This window comes from Fistularia commersonii, chromosome 11 (genome assembly GCF_037954325.1).
Source record: "Fistularia commersonii isolate RoL2024-O1a breed Wild chromosome 11, RoL_Fcom_v1.0, whole genome shotgun sequence".
Classification (NCBI taxonomy): domain Eukaryota; kingdom Metazoa; phylum Chordata; class Actinopteri; order Syngnathiformes; family Fistulariidae; genus Fistularia; species Fistularia commersonii.
The window spans coordinates 15646572-15666992 of record NC_141294.1 but is presented as its reverse complement, the minus strand read 5'-3'; the positions used below and the strand labels follow the sequence as shown (position 1 = coordinate 15666992).

The 20421-nt window shown below is 44.8% G+C and overlaps 1 protein-coding gene and 1 long non-coding RNA gene across 3 annotated transcripts; one reads left to right on the top strand and one right to left on the bottom strand.

Moving 5' to 3' along the window:
* Positions 1-134: 134 nt before the first annotated feature.
* LOC147229682 (uncharacterized) lies at positions 135-1631 on the top strand. Its single transcript, XR_015106814.1, has 2 exons — positions 135-274; positions 405-1631. It is a non-coding gene; the product is annotated as an uncharacterized LOC147229682 (long non-coding RNA).
* On the bottom strand, positions 405-20421 carry atp8b2 (ATPase phospholipid transporting 8B2). Of its 2 annotated transcripts, XM_086155273.1 has the most exons (26): positions 20302-20421; positions 19303-19401; positions 18220-18281; positions 18066-18138; positions 17901-17971; positions 17690-17769; positions 16006-16164; positions 15846-15934; positions 14308-14504; positions 13709-13829; positions 13464-13551; positions 13165-13199; positions 12278-12437; positions 11989-12177; positions 11011-11126; positions 10774-10935; positions 9820-9931; positions 9433-9538; positions 7455-7629; positions 7186-7369; positions 5905-6128; positions 5731-5814; positions 4627-4872; positions 4381-4519; positions 2315-2445; positions 405-956 (listed from the first exon to the last, which is right to left on the bottom strand). In XM_086155273.1, the coding sequence occupies exons 4-26, from the start codon at positions 18117-18119 to the stop codon at positions 417-419; spliced, it is 3462 nt and encodes a 1153-aa protein (XP_086011399.1). In that variant the 5' UTR covers positions 18120-18138; positions 18220-18281; positions 19303-19401; positions 20302-20421; the 3' UTR covers positions 405-416. The 2 variants fall into 2 exon arrangements, with proteins under 2 accessions (XP_086011399.1, XP_086011400.1); XM_086155274.1 differs by lacking the exons at positions 405-956; positions 2315-2445; positions 20302-20421 and adding an exon at positions 3926-4058 and having other exon boundaries at positions 19303-19351.

Sequence of the window (20421 nt, the reverse complement as noted above, 5' to 3'; positions counted from 1 at the left end):
CATGGGTGGAAGCCCAAAGAACTAGATCAGAGATCAGATATGAGGTTCCCCCTCAGTGCTTCAGGCACGTCTCACCGATAGGAGAACCTGGAGAAGATCCGGGACACGCCGGAGGGACCATACCTCTGGTCTGGGAACACTTCGGGTTACCCCCAGAAGAGCTGGTTGTCCTGGTGTCCCTGTTTCGGCTGGTGCCACCAGGACCCAACCGAGAGATGGACAGTCAATTCACTCTCCAGGTTTGGAGGAAGGTCTCAGCCACCTTAGAGCTGCTGTAAGTCTTTGTGGAAAAGTCCTTTTGAGCTCGACGCTTGACGCCAGAACTACACTGAACCCGAATATCTTCATCCATCCATGGAAGAGTTCTGAAGTTGAAATGTATCTAAAGATGTTTCTCTCCACAGAAGAAAAGTAAACTACTGGACAACGGTATGACTTGATGTTAGAACTCTGACCTGCACTCCCTCCAGGGAGATCCAGTCCCCAGCCGGATCCACCCCACCAGAAGGTGTCTCCAAAGCCAAACATGGCGGGACGCCTACGGATATCGATGTTTGAGGACTTCGGGCGCCTGCTTCCTCCTCCAGGGGAGTGTCTTGTGAGCAACCCAGAACGGAAGAGGAGTTAGAGAGCGACGGCGCTCCGGAGGCCAGGCTCGGTGCTGAGCCGGACTCCCCCGAGGCGCCGCCGTGGGGGTGTTTCTTCCTGCGGAGCGTGTCGATCCAGCTGGAGCTGTGTCTGGAGGAGAAGGTGGCCAGCATCAGCGACGACAGACGCATGTTCTTCCCCGAGGTGATCAGCTCGCCGAAGCCCTCCTGGTGGGCGAAGGCGTAGCCCGACCTCCTGGAGCCACTGCGGCGGTCCAGGCGTCCCTCCGACACGCTGCCGGCACCGCGCGACGCTCCCGCCGCACCGCGGACCATCGGCCTCCGCTTCTTCAGCTGGGTGTGACGCACCTGGACAGGACGACATGGACAAAACATCTGTATCTCCAGGTTTGGAGACATCCAACCACTCACCCTTTCATCCGCACCTACGGACAATTCAGAGTCATCAATGAAACAACTGTTTTTGGACTACATTTGGGGAGAATCCAAAATTGTCGCTAACTTAGCTTAGCAACACAGCTAAGCAAACAATTGCACAAACATCAAAAAGAGTTGACTAATTAGTGTGAAAAAAATCTGCATGCCAAAAGTGATCCAAAAAGAAAGATGATTTATTTTACATATAACATAAAAAAATCTAGTCTTGCATGAGGATGGTCCCCATTTTGTTACGGCCTAATTTAATGTCAAAGGGGCCGGACCAGTAAAATTATTACCTAGAAGTAACACTAAGTCCAAATTTTTCCTTTGTTTTAGTGTAAAGGAGGTAAACAGGTAAATTCTGAAAATCTTTATATGAAATGGACTGTTCCTCTAAAAAATACTTGATGAATTAACATTAAAACTGAATATTAAAAAAAGAATTGATGAAATTACACCTTAAAAAATATTGTTGAATGAAGAGAAAATATTGTCACTGCTGGAAAATTTGCCAATTAGAAAATTGATTGGTAGCATGTATAAGAGGAGGTATAATGTTTACAAGGATAATGGTGGCTATTCTGGTTATTAAAGAAATCTTTTTAATTTTGCTGTTTTTTTTTCTCCATCATTTTTGTGTTTTTATAGAAATAAGGAAAGAAAATACCTTCTAAATAATGTCACTAGACGTTTTTTCATTAAAAAAAAATCATTTTGGTTTCAAATTTTGAAGCTAAAAATTAGATTGCAAAGTTACTTTTTCATTTTTTTCTTGCCCGTTTTTTTTTTTAAACCCACGGATGCATGTGAGGAAAAAAACGCACATGCAAAATACTAGGATTTGATGTCAGGCAGGGGGACACAAAACATTGTTCCGAGGTACGTAAAATACGTATTTATGTCAAATTTGAGCTTTCTGCTCCCCCCCGAGGTCTCAGGACCAACGTTCCAATGATTACTCCTTGACGATGGAAACCGATAATTGCAAATGTACAGAAACTGCACACTCGGAAAGGGGAACTCCTTCACAATATGCTGACACTGGTTTTGGTTGACTGCTCGGATAGGCGAAGACATAATGACAGAAAACCCCAGCGGGCTCAATTGTGAACTCATTTGCATGCATCCAACGCAACTTCTGCTATTAAGGGTACATTTGTTCCGTCAATATTTGCAGGGTATTTGGAGTACATGTTGTTCACCCCCTGCGGTTAATTGTCCCCTCCTCGGGCGACACCGATGCGTGCTGCAATCCAGAAGATGGACACATCGCTGTCTATTCTTACCGTGTCTGAGAACTGAGGCTTGAGGTCCAGCTTGAGGAAGCGTAGTGCCAAAACTGGAACAATGCATATTGCTGTTGCCAGCGCAATTGTTAACCACACGACCGGCTGCAATAATGTGCTGTGAGCGCTGCCTGCGGGCACAAACATGTAGAAATACATACAAAGCACGATTAGCCCTGTCAGTCGTTTTGCAAACTGAATATTGCACATGAAGGTCACCAAAGTAGAGGGACAGAGAAGTATCTGAACCCGGCTTATATTACCAGAAGTAGAAATATAGAAAAATTAGCTTAAGTAAGTCCAATGGAGCAAATGCAACATGTGGAGTTCCTCATGGTTCAAATCTGGGTCCTTTTCATTTTTCAGTTATACTGCATTAGTGGTATTTTTTAAAGAAAAACAGGTGTGAAAAATCCTTTTCAAGGGAGGTCAGGATTATATCTGTATAAAAATATGATGCTACCTTGCTACCTCTGGCATATGTTTATATGTAAATACATGGGATGCACCTACATACATGTGGACAGCAGCGTAATAAGTGGCAAGCCTATGAGCTAGTACTCATCTTGAAAATGACTTTTGAAACCAAAACCAGTGGCAGACAATTTGGTTTTGTCTCAGATTCACCACAGCGAGAAGTAAAACCTCATATAATTCCCATCCAGGCAGGATCCGGTCTTGTATCCTAACCCTTCTCGGGGGTTTGCAGGTGCCTCTTCTGACTTCACTGAGGCTCAGAGTACTTCACGATTTAGTTTTTGCTAATGAAAACATACTTAACCTCCTCTGCGTTCTGGATCAGCGTGCTATAATCGAGCAGCATTTGTATCTGGGCACCACATTTGCAGAGGTACAAGTGGCGGGCCGTGCATTTCACACCGAGGCCTTCAGTGGTGCTCCATTTGTCACGCCACTCCTCAATAAGTCTTTTATGGCTGTAAAAAATAACCTTTTTTAACATTTTCCTGAAAAGTCCATCTTGAAAATGACTCTCCATTATGGGTTGACAAATTAGCTATTACATCAACACAACTATATTTGTGTTCATGCAGCGTGCTACAGATGCAGCCTGCTAGCTCTGGCTAGTACACTCTCTAACTATCCAATCAAAAGTGACACGCTGACGTTAGCATAGCCTTCTAGAAGGCCTTAGTGTCACAACTCAAAATGGGATTGGTTGGAGCAACGATGTCATAGACGCTTGTTTTTTGCCTGAGCGCTTTCGAATCTGATTCTGCAGGCCATATCTAGAAGCAACACAGCCAGGGAAAAAGCTAATCATGGGCAAATTATAATTAAAATCAGTATGTGAATATGATATTTTTTCAGGCCAGCAGAGAAGGCCTTGCAGGCTCTGATGGCCCACCACTGGGAGGCACGGTGTAAACACTCTACATCTCATTACCGTATTTTCTGGACTTTAGAGCGCACTGAGATATAAGCCGCACCCACCAAATTTTAAAAGAAAAAAATATTTTTGCATATATTAGCCGCACCGGATTATAAGCCGCAGATATCCGCATTGTGAAATTAGATGTTTACACAGAAAGGTTTTGTAAATGTTTATTTGCATACCTTAATTGATTGTTACACCAAACGGCGCGTATAACACGACAAAACAGAAAGTCATTGACGGCTTCATTCATCCTTCTCCTGTGCACTGAAACCACTGAAGTGTTCTTCTTCAGTGAAGAAAATCAGAAACTCTCATTTTAAATGCATGATTCACACTGATGTCCAGCAGCTGCAAAAAAAAAAAAACGTAGTTGCTGAAAAATATTTTGCGCCTTGCGCTGCGTTTCGCATCGAATGCGCTAAAAACTCGCATCTTCCTCTTCTTGCGTTTGTCTCATTACTGCACTTCCCGCTAAAGCGCCCCGATAGCCGTTAGCGGAGAAAAATCCATCGTTTAGCTGCATCTTGTTATATAAGCCGCAGGGTTCAACGCGTGGGAAAAAAGTAGCAGCTTATAATCTGGAAAATACGGTATATAAAACTTTCTGACGTTCAGATTGGCAAGATCCATGTGTGTGTGTGTGTGTGTTGAAACATAGACGGAAACTGACCTATGAAATGGAAACGATTGGGAAAGATCCTGAAGAGCGTCTGACTGTGGAGAACAAACATGATGACGAAGTAGGAGCCCAGGGACCCCCAGATGAAAACATGGTTGATGACCGTCCAGAAGCCTGTGTCAAGAGCAATCTACACGCACACACACACACACACACACACACACACACACACACACACACACTAGGTAAGCCTGGTGGTAGCCCTTGAGAGATGTGAGGAAGGGTCATGCTGCTCACCTGCACACTGACCACAATGACCAGGGCTGTTGCCGTGGTGATGGCGAAGGTCTGGTAGTCGGCCAGAGGCTCCCCGCTGCTCTGCGTGGCGTCGGACAGGACGGCGTAGGGCACGAAAAACAGGACCACCGAGGTGTAGATCCCCTGAGCGATGCAGATGAAGAATTCCCTCTTGTTGAAGAGCAGATTGAGTTGTCCAGGCTCGTACAGCTTAGGGTACTCCAGGCTCCTCTGGTCAGGAACGTCCTACAACATGGTGGGAGGGGATTTATTGACACCTAGCATGCAATCATCTTCAAGTACCGTATTTTTTGCACTATAAGGCGCACTTTAATCCTTGCATTTTCTCAAAAATTGGCCATGCACCTTATAAACCAGTACGCTTTACTTGACTTCTTGTTGTGCTTACTGACCTCCAACCAGTTTTATGTAGCACACTGCGCTCAGAAATCTGTCAAAATATTTTTGGGTGCCTTTGGCAAGCGCCGAAAGTCCTCGCAGCGTCAGACAATGTTAGATAACTGATTATGTAGTGCTGGAATACAGCGTTGTTCCAACGATAAACCAATCGGAACAAGACTTGTATGCTTATCTCTGCCACTGTTTGCAATAGCGGTACACACAGTGCTTCAACAGAATATTACTGAGGACCCCTGAAAATGGCACCAGTCAAGAGACGTGCTTACGAAGCGGAACTCAACCTCAAGGCTATCGATCACGTAGTATGATGGGAATAGAGCAGCCGCGAAAGAAGTCAACATGAATGAATCAATGGTACGGAAGTGGAGGAAGCAACCAGATGAAGCGGACCGAGTAATAAGGACCAAAGCAAGATGGCCACAGTTAGAGGACAAAATTGAACATTAGGTTATTGAACCAATGAATGAGTTAATAATAATGAATGAGATAAAGTTTGACTAAACTGACTACAGACCCGTTCATTGATATTGCGCTTTATAATACCTTATGGTCCCAAAAAATACGGTATCACCTCTTTCCTAAAAGTCACACCACTAAAAGCACACCTTTTTGTTTTCAAGTTACTTCATGATGATATAACATATACTCTTCTCAGATGCAGAATGCTCAAACATCTGGACGGACCTGGTGAAAGATGCCCATGGCCAGCACCGGCAGGGAGGTGTAGACGATGTTGTAGAGCGTGATGAAGCACTGGTCGTACACCGTCTACAGGACAGGAGGCCGGCACACATAAGACATACCTCCGCGACTTTCCGATCCCGGGCCGAGGCGCCCCGGCTGCTCCGGTACCCTGACCTGGGCAGAGAACCCGCAGAAGAAGCCGAACCAGAAGTGCACCATGGTGAAGGCAAAGTTCTTGTAGAAGAAGTAGCAGAGGAAACGGCACATGCGCAGATAGGACCAGCGTCCGTGCACCAGCAGGAGGCGCTGCAGGAAGCGGAACTGGGAGAAGGAGTAGTCGCTGGCCAGCACCGCCTGGATCCCCTCCTGGCCCGAGATGCCGACCCCGATGTGGGCACCTGGAGGAGGAGAGGAGATTACCTGCCCGCTGCTCGTCTCCAACCACCGCTGTGGTTGTTTATCTCCACAGGGTTGCCGCGGAGCTCAAGAAACCCCAGAGCTGAACATCTGGAGCCGCTCGGTCTCATGTGTTTCCCCATGGACACCATGGGTCCGGGCCAGATGGCGCATCACTGGCAGCTCCCTGTGGAGTTGCGGGAGAAAATTGCGCGCCTCGAAAAACAAGGAGTGGACTTTGAGGTCCCAAAGGCGTGGAGCCAGAGATGCATCAAAACCTTGAATTGATCGGACAGGAAGGGGAACACATTCCTTCTGACGCGCACAGATCTCTGGGATGTAAACCGTCCAAACAACATGTTGGCGGTCCGAACCGCCCTGCCGCCAACGCACCATGAAGTGGAACGTTCTCAAAGAGGAACCCCGACCACGGCGTGAACACGGTGTGCGGTGCAACGACGCCGAACCAGGCCGCCTTCACATTCCCAGGAGAAGAACGCATTTGAGCGCCACAAGACGGCCTCACGCGTGTCTGGAGCCACCCAGCAGGAGAAAAGCTGCAAACTTCACCCTAGAGAACATTGATGGTTACGTAATTCCCCGAACGGGAAGCTGTTACAAACGTCAAGGGGACACGTCTTTAAATATCCTCTGCTGCTTTCCCTTGTTTTTCTTTCCCTCGCTCACAAGGACGCCTGTTTCCTCCACAGCGAATAAATGTTAGCGTAGCGAAGAACAGCACCTGCTCACGGTGGAGGTGCAGGATTCTTTATCGATGTTACACCGATGTCAATGCCGTCACTGTGGTCTCCAGGGTATTTTCAGTGCCTTCTCGTGGAACACCATGTGGACATCAAGCCCGAGTTGACCTCCCTTTCCCAAACGCCGGCGTGCTGCCGGAAACCTTATGCAGACGAAGAAAAGCACATCTGCCGCCAAAACGTCTGCTGAGAATTTCCACCACTCAGATGCGGACACGGCCTTCCACGGAGCTCCACTTCTCTCTTTCTTTTTGTCTAGTTACACTTCCCTCTCCACCCCGACCCCACAATCACTCACTCTTGATCATGCCCACGTCGTTGGCGCCGTCGCCGATGGCCAGAGTGACGGCCTTCTTGTGTTTCTTGATGAGTTCCACCACCTGGGCTTTTTGCAGCGGCGTCACCCTGCAGCAGATCACAGCCTTGCAAGTGCACGCCGTCGACACGAACTCCGTCTCCATGTCCGTCTCCAGGGCGTGGGCCTGTTGGGAAAAGCATGGAGCTGCTGAGAAAGCGGGCGGCCCCTCCGTGTTTAGACCTAGCAGTGAAAACCAGGGGTGTTAATACCAGACTGTGGCCGTTGATGACCAGCGCAAACTCCCCGGAGATGTTCTCCATGAGGCCGGGGGTCGGAGGCAACCGCTCTCCTTCTGGCTGCCGGCTGAGCCCGTTAGCTTCTCCCGCGCCCTCCTTACCTCCATCGGCGCTTCGGGACAGCGCTAGCATCCTCTCCCTGGCCCTCCTGTAGCACAGAAAGCCATCGGGATAGAAGGTCCAAAAGAAGGTCAACCAACCGTTGTCTCCAGGTGCAGGTACCAGGTTAAGGAAACACCTTTATCAAGGTAATCAAGAGTTTAGCGCAGGGGTGTCCAAACTTCTTACCATATTTGGTGAAAATCGTCGCAAGCTCACGGACAGAGAATCAAACTCTATTCCTTTTGCCTCTAATTGTCTCTTAATGCCAAACAAAACATCATCAAACATTTCCTTAATTTTCATTCACCCTGGGTAAAAGCTTTGCGTTGCTCCCTCACGGTTTGCCTTCGTGGCATTTTCATTTGATTGGCGCTGTCGTGCCATTAAAACAACTTCCACATGCTTCAATTTTCACCACGTTCGTTCCCATTTATTGTTGCGGTTTGCGTGTTACGAGGTCAACAGCGCTGGCGACCGCATATTATTGATTTTAAGACCGAGGTCGCGGGCCGGAGGGAATTTGAACACGGGCCGCATTTGGCCCGCGGGCCGGACTTTGGACACGCCTGGTTTAGTGTCTTAATAAAACTGACGACGTCACTTAGCCACTCAAGGTGAAACTAGCGTGATAACTTTTTCTTTTCCATGTCAGGAAAAAGCGTTCACACTGACGGTTGCTGCTGCGACACTCCGATGTCACCTGTCTGAAGGTCTGAAGCCCGCCGGAGGAGTCAGGTCAGCTCCGACCACAACACGCACACATTTTCCTGAATCTCTTGGGAAATAAATAAACATCGTAACGCCCGGCGGATGTTTGTGCGCTCGGAGTTCCCGTCCACTCTGATGTAACGGCCCGCGTTTCCACACTCCAGCCACCACCTCGCTGACGGCCCACCCAGGAGGAAGTGTTTATTTTATATGAGAAATATTCAGGTGTGGGGAGGAGACAGAATTTTTTTTTTTTTTTTTTTTTGGAGGATTTTTATATCTATTATTCTTTTTTTTTTTTTTACCTGCAACAGTGTAAGGTTTTATTTTGTCGTCTGATTAAAAAAACAAAACAAAAACAAAAACAGGTACAACATAAACTAAAGTTAGCTCCTGTTGCTACTGACAATTTTTCCCACCACAAGGGGGCGCTGTATTCCCTTGGAAACTTTTGAAATTTAAAATGAATTAACACAGCATGTAACTTTTCTTTCTTTTGCCTTAATATATAAACAAAATGTGTTGCATTTTTTTTTTTTATTGTGAACGACTGCAGAGAAAACTAAATGACTTTTTGTTACTTTTAAGCAAAATACTCAATATATTCGAGTCCTTGTATTTATGAAAATGTAGCCAAATAATGCAATTTGCATGATTCTGTACAGAATTTATTATACCTATATTATATATATTCACCCATTTATTTATTGATAATTTGATGCTGCTCCCCAATTGCCCATCTTGGACAAATGAAGGTTTTTTTTTTATTCTGAACAGCAAACCAAAAATACAATCCTTTTACTGGCGCGTGCAGTTGTTTATTAAGAGCTTGAAAATATTTTAACACGTTTTCTTTAAATGTTACCGACCCCTGTGCAAGGCTGATGTTAGATTATTCTGTTTGTCAACAACATTACAACTAATACACTTTAAGATGATACCATCATGAGGAATAACTTATTGCAATCATTTATTTTTCTTTATTCAGGTCGACGTCTGGGAACGATTCAAAATCTTCTTCTGGGTCTTTACCAGCATGTGAGCATTTCCGTTGCGTTTTAAAATCTACTTCCTCACAGGTAGGACATCTTTGTGTGTGTGTGTGTGTGTGTGTGTGTGTGTGTGTGTGTGACAGGCTGACCTTAGCTCCTGTCTGACGCTCTGCACGGTGTTTCCTCCGATGATAAACACCTCGGTCATGTCGTCTGTCAGCAGCTTGCAGGAGTAGCCGATGTTCACGGCCGTCTCTGCAGAAGCAGATTCTGGATGAGTGTTTCGGTTTAAAGTCCGTCCTTTTACTTCTTCATCCCAACTCAACGCTTTGTGCTGATTTTTGCGAAGCTCATTTAAAATTGGTCTCTTGGGTCGCTGAATTTACGGGTTGAATCTTCTAAACTTCTTTTTATAAATGCGCATCAGGACAAAACATGTTGAGGTTTTGTGTGTTTTCTGTCTGAATAATGTGCTGACTTCCAGCTTAAATGAAGGTTATTTTATTTTCGGTTGATGGTGAAAAACACCCACTCACCCTGTTTGTCTCCGGTGAGAACCCAGATCTTGATGTTAGCCAGAGAGAGGACGGCGAGCGTCTCGGCCACCCCTTCCTGCAGCTTGTCCTCTATGGCAGTAGCCCCCAGCAGCTTCACACAAGACACACACACACACACACACACACTTAGTTGCAGTCACTCTCATGGTTGAAATAGTGATTGGATAGCAATCTGCTGTTTTCTGGTTCTCGTAAAATAAAAACTTATATGAATATCGGTGGGGTGCAGTCAGGGGAGGCAGGAGAGGCCGTGCCTCACTTGGCAATCTTGGAAAGGAAAAAATGTAAAATGAAAAAAAAAAGTGAACGGATTATTTGCACAATAAAGGTATTTTTTATTTAACGTCACTGGTTTTAGATTGCTGGATTTTCACATTTTTGTTTAAATACAGAGAAGAGACATGCAGTGAGGCTGCTGTCTGTTGAGCCTCACCATAAATTAAGCAATGATGGCTAACTGCTAGCATGCTCTGCAGTCAGACCGAATCACTGCCTCTCTGTACGTCACACATTTCCAATGTACACTGTTTTTTCGTCAACAACTGTTTATGTGCTACTACTTTCTTGTCATAAAACGGCTGCAAAGAGCCACCAAGTGAGGCAAGCACTTCCCCTGCCTCATGGTAGGGGGCGCTTGTGATTCCAGGGATTCTTCTTGCGAAGAATATATATATGTATCTATAGATATAAATAAAAAAAATCCATTAAATATTTTTGCTGACTATCATACGGAATTGGGCTCAAAATTAAAATGTGTCTCAGTGCTCTTTCTGCAGCTTTAGAGCTTGGTGCTGATATAAATAATAAGTTGACGCCAGAGACTTTGGGTAATATTTGAGGTAACAATGGCAACAACAACAAAAAAAATCCCCCAGGAAGGAAGTCGAGGTGGTTTTGCGGCGAAGGGGACGGGGTGCGGACGTGCACGCTGACCGTCATGTCGTGCTCTATCTGCTCGTAGGCCGCGGACAGCAGGTCCTCCCTGCCGCCGCCGCCGTCGGCGAAACGGCGGCTTTCCGACCACGTCTCCCACTCGTCCTCGGACAGGTCCCTGTACGCCAGGGCCAGGGTCCGCAGCCCGTCCGCCGCGTATTCCTGCGCAGGAGATGGAAATAAGTAGCCTGAGTGGTTGGACCAGTATCTTGCAGACCCCTAATGGCGTCTACTGACATTCAGGTGGTCAGAGGTGGCGTTGATCAGCTCCTGGCCGCAGGGGCGGAGCCTCTCCAGCAGCACGGTGTCGGCTCCTTTGCAGTACAAACGGATCCTGCCCTCTGGGTTTCGCACTGAAAACAGATAACAGAGTGACATACAGCGTGTGTGTGTGTGTTGTGGTGATAGGGTTGCTCCAACATGAACGTGCAGATGAGGAGCTCATTTCAGGAAGCTCACTTCTGCCCTCTAGGTCTTGGAATAAGTAGAATCCAGATCCGTCTGGTAAATACCTGTTTCCCTAAATGCTTTATATTTGAGGACATTTTTTACACTCCATGCAACAAACAACACACACACACATATACACACACGCACGCCACATGCACTCATTTTACAAGCCTAACAAGGTGTGCAAATATTAATCATAATGACAATGATAATTATAATGATGGTGGTAAGAATGATAAAAATAGTAGTAGTGGGTATATTAGCCATGCAAATGATAATAAGAACAACAATAGTAACAACAACAATGATAATTATAATGATAGATGATGACAATAATAATATAAATAATAATGTATACAAATATAAATAATAATAATAATAATGATAATAACTACAAAAACAACAATGATGATGACAATAATAATAGTAACGATTATAATAATATAATAATCATGAATAATAACAATAAATAATAATAGTGATAATATAATAATAACAATAGTAATAATAATGATGACAATAATAATAATAATAATAATAATAATAATAATAATAATAATAATAATGATGATATGGGTCCATTGGATGAAAATAGGTGAGTACTTTTTTCAATTATTATCAAAAAACCTTAAATGTGCAGGATGGAATGTCCAGGATTTCCATTTGGGTTTTTGGTTGAATTATCCAAAGATTCATTTTTCGTGTCTAAAAGGTGATCAGTATCAGCCGCTGCAACTCGTTGCCTTCGCTACAGAAGCCGCTCACCGATGACGGACATCCTCTTGCGTATGTTGTTGAAGTCCAGGATGGCGAGCAGAGCGTAGGTCACCGGCCGGCCCATCTCCACGATGGTGATGGTCCCCGGCGTCCGGGAGCGAAACACGAACCCGAAGTTTCTGGCGGCGGTCACGAGGGCGCCCTCGTCTGGCGACTGGGCCTTATAAACCGGCTCTCCTTGACCCGCACACACACACACACACACACACACACACCGCAGGGTGAGAGTGAGAGGTGATATTCACGTGCGCTGCCAACACACCCTCATCTTCCTCACCCTCGCTCTTCTCCTCGCTCATCACCGTGTGACAGAGGGAAAGCAGCCGGAAGAACTCCTGAGTGTGCGGATCCCCCACTTTCACCGACTCCAGCAGGGTGTCGTCATAGAAACAGAAGTCCGGGTCTGCCAGGGGGTTGAAGTGGGTGAAGTCCAGCCTCTGCAGGGGTGTGTGTGTATGTGTGTTAGTGTGTGTGTGTGGAGAAGATGGAGATTACGCCTCGGGAGGACCATGTCCTGAATGTGTGTTTTTACCAGTGGCGGGCGGTGCATTTCACACCAAGGCCTTCAGTAGTGCTCCATTTGTCACTCCACTCCTCAATAACTCTTTTATGGCTGTAAAAATAACCTTTCTTGACGTTTTCTTGAAAAGTCCATCTTGAAAATGGCTGCTTCAGCCATCATGGGTTGACAAATTAGCTATTACATCAACACAACTGTATTTGTGTTCATGCAGCGCGTTACGGATGCAGCCTGCTAGCCCTGGCTAGTACACTCTCTGACTATCCAATCAAAAGTGACAGGCTGACGTTAGCGTAGCCTTCTAGAAGGCCTCAGTGTCACAACTCAAAATGGGATTGGTTGGAGCAACAGTTTCATAGATGCTTGTTTTTTGCTCGAGCGCCCGCGAATCTGATTCTGCAGGCCTCCAGGCAGATTTCTTTGACTTTGACCCTGCCTGGCAACAAGAAATGTCCGAAATGTGATTGGCTAAATGCTTTCATATGAAAATACATGTCTAGAAGCAACACAGCCAGGGAAAATGCTAATCATGGACAAATTATAATTAAAATCAATCTGTGATTATGATATTTTTTAGGCCAGCAGAGAAGGCCTTGCAGGCCCTGATGGCCCACCACTGGTTTTAATAGTATGGAGGAGCGTACCTTCTGGGGCGGCGCCATCGTGTCGGTCAGCTCACCTGCAGGACGCACACAAACCAGATCCTCAAGCAGGATCACAAGTGTGTGTGTGTTTACCGTAATCTAACAATGTTAAAAATGATATATCAAATAAGAGGCGCACAAAAACAAAAAGGAGGAAATCGATCACATGACCATTCTCTTTAAAAATGGTGCCACAATTACATGTTTGTTGACACACATATCCGGTAAGAGTTTGCTCGAAACGTCATGGGCGAATGGAGTTTTTTTGTGTTATATATAAAATAAATCGTCTTTTTTACCGTAGGTCTGCCCATTGATGGAGCATTTATTGAAGCTCATGATGTTCTGCGTGAGGGTTCCCGTCTTGTCGCTGAAAATGTATTCAACCTGAAAAAGGGGAAAAGATGTTATCAAAACAAGAGGTCAAAACAACGGCGAGATTAGCGAAGGTCAACCTGTGGATTCTGTTCCCAAACATCTATTATAAGCGATGTGTCGTTGGGTGTGTGTGTGTGTGTGTGTGTGTGTGTGTGTGTGCGCTCACCTGGCCCAGCTCCTCGTTCAGGGTGGTGGTCCTGGCCTCCGCCGGCGTGTTACACCTGGAGCAGAACATTTGCCGATCCCAGTTGATGAAGTAGCTGTGACCCAGTCTGATCACCTCCACGCTGAGGACCAGGGATAAAGTCAGTTTGAACACCTCTGTTTTGGTGGGACACATTAGCAGTTAGCGTTGGTTTGAGGCGTTCTCGATCTTGGTATTGTCTCCTGTGCCTGCCGGAACACTCTGAGAGGCAACGTGCTAATGCTACATCAGCTAACGGAGGAATTTTTTTTTTTTTTTTTTTTTTAATCTAGTTCATCTCAGAATTGGCATAAAAAATGAGATGACTCTGCTAACATCTGCTTTTTTTTTGGAAAAAAAGCAGATGTTAGCAGAGACCTGAAAATTGAACACATATTCAAAAAGAAAAATGGCTGAATATTGAATTCTACACATTTCCATGAGGATTCCCCTAAAATGAAAGGGACTGACAACAAATCTGGAAAATGGTTAAATTCACTTGAGATCTGACAGATTATTTCTACCATGTGATCCTGAGCAGCTTCTCAGATGGATGAATCCAGGCCCTGCAGAAAGGTCACCTGACGTAGAGCGAGATGGGCACCACGGTGTTGAGGATGATGACGTAGGACCAGAAGGAGAGGAAGGCGGAGAAGAGAAAGTTGTCCACGGGGGCGTCCCACGGCAGGTAGCTCTGGAAGAGCGACCCCACTTCCCATTCCCACACGGCGTTACCCACCGCCAGGATCACACCCATGCACACCAGGAAGCTGAAGATCTGAACAAGGCCCGGAGACGGAAAAAAAACGTGAGTTGACACTATGAACCTGCAAAGATGGCGGCGCGCACGGATGCAGCTCGTCCTGTTTACGACGCTTTGTGAACCCGGTTTACCGGGCATTGGATTACGGAGCAAACGACCTGCAAACGGTGATTTTACCCGATCGCACGACGACATACGATTCAGATTTGCAGCAGAATCATCCAGGACGGTTGCATTTTGCGGATAACGGAGACCTGGCTCCAGACACGGCATTCGAATTAGCAAGACGCACAGCTTGTGGCAACAGTAAGGGAAAACGACTGGTGCAGCCATGCATGCGGATCCATGTATCTACCATGTTGCCATGGTGACTGCTGTGTATATTCCATCATTACATTACATTACTTTACATTTGGCAGACGCTTTTATCCAAAGCGACTTACAATAGAGGACATAAGCACTGCAAATAACACTTGCAAATACAAGATGTACAGGAAATATACAGAACAGTAAGCTTGGGTTAGTGAGGTTTTTTTTTTTTTTTTTTTTGACAAAGACATACACAAACGTACACACACATACACACTGCATAGCATTCCATCAAGTTGGAATGCTAAAAAAAAAAGCCACCTGCACGGTCACAGCGCATGCAACAGCGCATATAAGTGCTGCAAAACTCCAGCAAGCTAGAAACCTTACCTAGTTATTCTCCAATTTATTTATCATAAATTTAAGAAAGGGTATTAAAATGAGTGGTCATCTGTCAGTCTACCATCCACGCCGGCTTCTTCTACAACACTCTGCATATTGACGTCTGGAATGCAAAACCTCCTCTCTGCAAATTTTTCGATTTTGGGTTTTTTGCATTGAATGGTGAGAAATGGCTCCACATTTTCAGTCTAATTGCAAAATAATCCCACCCTTGCTTTTGACATAAATGTCACATGACAAAACTCCTATGTGCACAATGAAGCAGAAAAAAACACTTAATTTAAAAACACATGCTATGTATTTTCAAATTATAACATAGAAATATAGTCTGTGAACAATAGAATATTCTTGAATATCTCTAATAAAGACCATACTATAATTATAATAATAGTATAATAATATAATAATAAACAATGAATATAATAATAATAATTTTTTTTTTCATTTCCTGAAAAAGGTGTTTGTATCAGATAGGAGGTTTTGCATTGCAGCCATCGATATGGATTTGAACCTTTGTTTCCATTTCAAACTGCCATTTAAAAGACCCAAACGTGTTGTATTCGGCGGCGCTCCGCCTACAAACACGGCGTTTGGGAATCTTTGCTCTGCGGTCCTGAAATGGCAGCAGGGTCTGCGGTGTCCTACCCAGAGGACCAGAGTGTTCATCAGACGATCGATGCTGGTGCGCTTGAATTTAGTACGACCACTGTTCTGCATTAGCTTGGTGTCCGGGCCTGGGAGGGAGAGAGGAGGAATGAGTATTGTCTCACACACACACACACACACACACACACATTGGTTGTACCTGCGAAGACGACCAGGCCGTAGCAGGCCTCGGTGTTGCGGAGGACGCAACCTCGCAGGAGCATGTTCTGGTTGGTCAAGGGGTACATCTTGTCCCTCCAGTGCAAAGTCCCGCAGAAACGATCCAGCTTGTTGTTTGGAGGCTCACACACCACTTCACCTTCACACACACACACACGGCAGACGGGACGGGGGCTCAGCCGAATGTGCGGCGACGTACACAAATTTTTGATACGGCGTGTAAAATCCGAGGCCGAGCAATCTCATCGCGTCATCCCGATACCGGTGATCCGATCCCGCTGTCACACACTTTAACCTGCATCCAGGCTGAAACACACTCCGGCTGTAAGCTGACACGCGGGAAAGTGCAGGACAATTTGCCACAGTAAGGCTTTTCTCAGTGCAGGTAAAGGGAGAGAGTATGTGTGTGTGTGTGTGTGTGTGTGTGGGAATGATGTTTGAAACTCGCTTCGGTGGAAGGCTAATCTTATTTCCACAGAAAGTGCAAAGGTGTGTGTGTGTGCATGTGTGTGTGTGTGAGAGAGAGAGAGAGAGAGATCCAGAAAAGAGACCGTAAAGTACTCAGAGAGGTGAAGGCATCTAGACCACATCATAAAAAAATCTTTGTATATATACACATTATATATATATATATATAATACATATAAACTTTGAATATATATGTACACACACACACACACACCAATAGATAGATAGATAGATAGATAGATAGATAGATAGATAGATAGATAGATAGATAGATAGATCACTATTTTTTACCTTCGCCTGTATGGGCCTATTTTACCCAAAAAGGTGCAAGTGTGTGTGTGTCTGTGTGTGTGTGTGTGTGTGTGTGTGTGTGTGTGTGTGTGTGTGTGTGTGTGTCTGTGCGAGAAAGAGATACAGAAAGAAACTGTAAAGTACTCAGAGCTGACAGCATTTGGATAGATCATAAAAAAACGTATATATATATATATATGTATATATATATATGTGCATATTAAATATACAAAACGTATAAACTTGAATATATATATATATATATACACACACACTCACACACAAATATATGTAAACAAATATATATAGAAATGTCAGCCTTGTTTACCTTTTTCCCCAGGCTTTGAACACTGCGGTTTAAACAACAATGCAGCTAATTTATGGATTTTTTTTTTCGGGCTGACGAGCTTCATGACGCCAAAACGTTTACAGACAAGTGTGACCTACATATTTTATCTATTTATTCAGGTGCGCTCAATTGTTCAGAAATGATGGTATATGCAGTAAACCAAAAGTCAGACGGGGAAAAATGTGTTGGCCAGACCTTAAAACACTTTACAGCCTTGACTTTGACACTTTATAGTTTTATTTGTATTTCTTATTCTCCCTCCTTTTTTTTTTTCTTTTCTTTTTACTGTTTATACAATTTCCTACTATTATTTATAATTGTTATGTTTTACTTGAAACACTGGCACAGCAATTTCCTTCGGGATAAATAAAGTTGTTCTTATTCTTATTCTTATTTAACTCCATGTGAACATCGGCATCAGATTACGGCGGCGTGAATGTCCAAACCCCCTTCAGCCAATTAGAGCACACCTGAAATCAGTCACACACACACACACACACACCGCATTGTGTTGAGATAAATAGGATAAACTAGACATGTCTGACCTCTGACTCACCGTTGAACGATGCCAAGTTGTTGTCGTTCCCGAGTTCAGACGTCACGGAGACGGACTGACGCACCTTCATATTGGTCTCTCTGCAAGGTAAGATAGCGGTTTCTGCGTTGAGCCGACGGTAGCCGACGGAAGCCGACGGTAGCCGACGGTTCCAGACGGTAGCCGACGGTTCCAGACGGTAGTCGTCTGTGCGGAAAGTGTGTTTTCTAACCCGTCCAGCTCGGCCGTTTCGATGTAACAGAGCCCATGAGGTTCGCTGCTCGACAGCAGGAGAAGGTCAGCCTGGAAGACAGACCAGATGCAGGACCTCAGCTGAGATGATGTTTCCGTGTGTGTGTGTGTGTGTGTGTGTTCATGCACCGACTCCAGCACTCACTGCCACAAACTGCTTGTTCTCCAGCTTAATGATGTCTCCCACTCGGACGTTCATCCACTTCTCGCTGCGCAGCCTGAGACCGGAGGAAGAGGTGAGGACGGACGGAGAACGGCGGGTTTTACCGGGTGTTTTGTCGCCGGACGGCAAAACGTACGAGCCACGGATGAGAACCTGAGACCGTCGGTTGTTCACTTGGTTGTCGCTCTTGTGTCGGAACTGTGAGGGACAGAGACGACGCTGAGCTCGAGTCGGCGGCCTTTTTTTCTAAAAAATTTTCTAAAACAAAAACTATCTTGCTTTGATAAAAAAAAAGTTTAAAATAACATCAAAATTGTACAAGAAATTGTTAATAATTCTGCAAGCAATGTGGGGGGGGAAAATGTGGGAAATGATGCTCTGAAATATACAAGAAAATACATAAGAGTATATGAACTTAAAAAGATCCACACATACTTAAAAATTCTATTGTGGCATGGTAGAAAAAAAAAATATATATATATAAGATCTAAAAATCTATAAAAAATCTCTCTCTATATATAAAAAAATATATAAAAAATCTATTGTTGCACGATAAAGATATACACACTTAAACACACACTTAAAATATACATATATATATATATATATATACCACTTAAAAATATACATACATATATATATGTATATTTTTAAGTGTGTGTGGTTGAAAAGGGCATCTTTTTATAAATGAATATGCAGCTGTATGAATGAAACGTATCTTTCGGGTAGAAACCAGTTTGGCTAAACTTTTTTTTTTGAGTTCATATACTTTTATGTATTTTCTTGTATATTTTCATATATATATATATATATATATATATACATTTTCCCCCCACATTGTATATGTATATATATATATATAAACAAACAATTAAATAGTTTTTTCACATTCAATACTGATACATTATCATACAAACCAAAAATGACAGATTAAAATCAATCAATCAATCAATAAATAGATAAATAAAATAAACATTTTCCTTCATCAGACCGCTGCTTGTTAATTGACATCATCACCATCATGTGCCTTTAATCGGCACGACATTTCATGAAACCACTGATGAGCCTTTTGCATCCGATCAGAACGTCGGACTGAGGCTGGTTGTGGGATCCGTCCTTCCTCGTCACACTGGTCCAGATGTTTCCAAGTCCACCTTCATCCCTCTGCTAACCTGCAGACACACCTGAAACAGAGGCGAGGAGAGGCAAAGATGCTCACGTAGTCATCGGTGGCGTCCTTGACGGCGGTGATGCACAGCACCAGGGCGAGAGGCACAATGGTGGTGGACCAGGAGAGGGAGGAGATCTGAGGTATCAGCTGGAGGAGGACAAAGAGAGGGTTGACCTTCAGGTCAGGACGGCTGGGCTTCAAACCACCAGAATGTGAGATTGATCTTCTAAATGTTCCATGTTCCAATCTTCTCTTTGGTCTTCCTCTGGACCTCCAATTCCAGCATCTGTTTACCAATACATTCACCATCCCTCCTCTGACCTTCTCTCCAAAACGTCCAACATGTGCTGTCCCTCTGATGGACTCATTCCTGATCCTATCCATCCTGGTCGCTCCCAAAGAGAACTTCATTCCTCTCCTTTCCAGAGCAGTCCTCCACCTCTCTAGATTTTCCTCGACCTGTCTGCTGCCCTCACGACAGATCACAATGTCATCTGCAAACATCATGGTCCATGGAGATTCCTGTCTAAGTTCATCGGTCAGCCTATCCATCACCCCTGCAATCAAGAAGGGGCTCAGAGCCCTGGACCCTGACGAAGTCCCACCTTCACCTTGAACTTCTCTGTTACCCCTACAGCACACCTCACCACTGTCTCACAGCGAGCATACATGTCTTACACTTGTCTAACATACTTCTTGGCCACTTCCTCATACAGTACTAGAGTTCCTCTTTTGGGACCCTGTGATATGCTTTTTCGAGGTCTACAAAAACACAATGCAGCTCCCTCTGACCTTCTCTGTACGCCCTCTAGAAGATATCTGAACCTTCATTCGAGCCCTACAGCCACACTGAAGCTCCCGAGCAGCACAAGTTGGTTGTGGCTTGAGGTGCAGGTCTGACTTGGTCAGAGCCCAATGTCCTCAGGCGGGTACTCACTGATGGGAAGCTCCACTTCTCACAGGAATATATCAGTTCACACATGTGCACACACACACATATACACACACACACACACACATGCTTCCCTCCTTGTGACGTCCACTCACCTGCAGGATGAGCAGGAAGAGGAAGTAGGTGTTGGCCACCTCCTGGAACTGCTCAAACAGGTTGATGGGCAAGAAGGTCAGCAGGTTGTATTTGGAGGTCACGATGCAGTTACTCTGTTT

Excerpts from the sequence above, each read along its gene's own strand:
- atp8b2 (XM_086155273.1), bottom strand. The coding sequence starts at position 18,119 with ATGAACGTCCGAGTGGGAGACATCATTAAGCTGGAGAACAAGCAGTTT. Across the intron at positions 9,539-9,819 it reads TCTCACCGGAGACAAACAGG|AGACGGCCGTGAACATCGGC; the intron begins GTGAGTGGGTGT and ends CTGCTTCTGCAG. Across the intron at positions 4,873-5,730 it reads CCATGGGCATCTTTCACCAG|GACGTTCCTGACCAGAGGAG; the intron begins GTCCGTCCAGAT and ends ACCATGTTGTAG.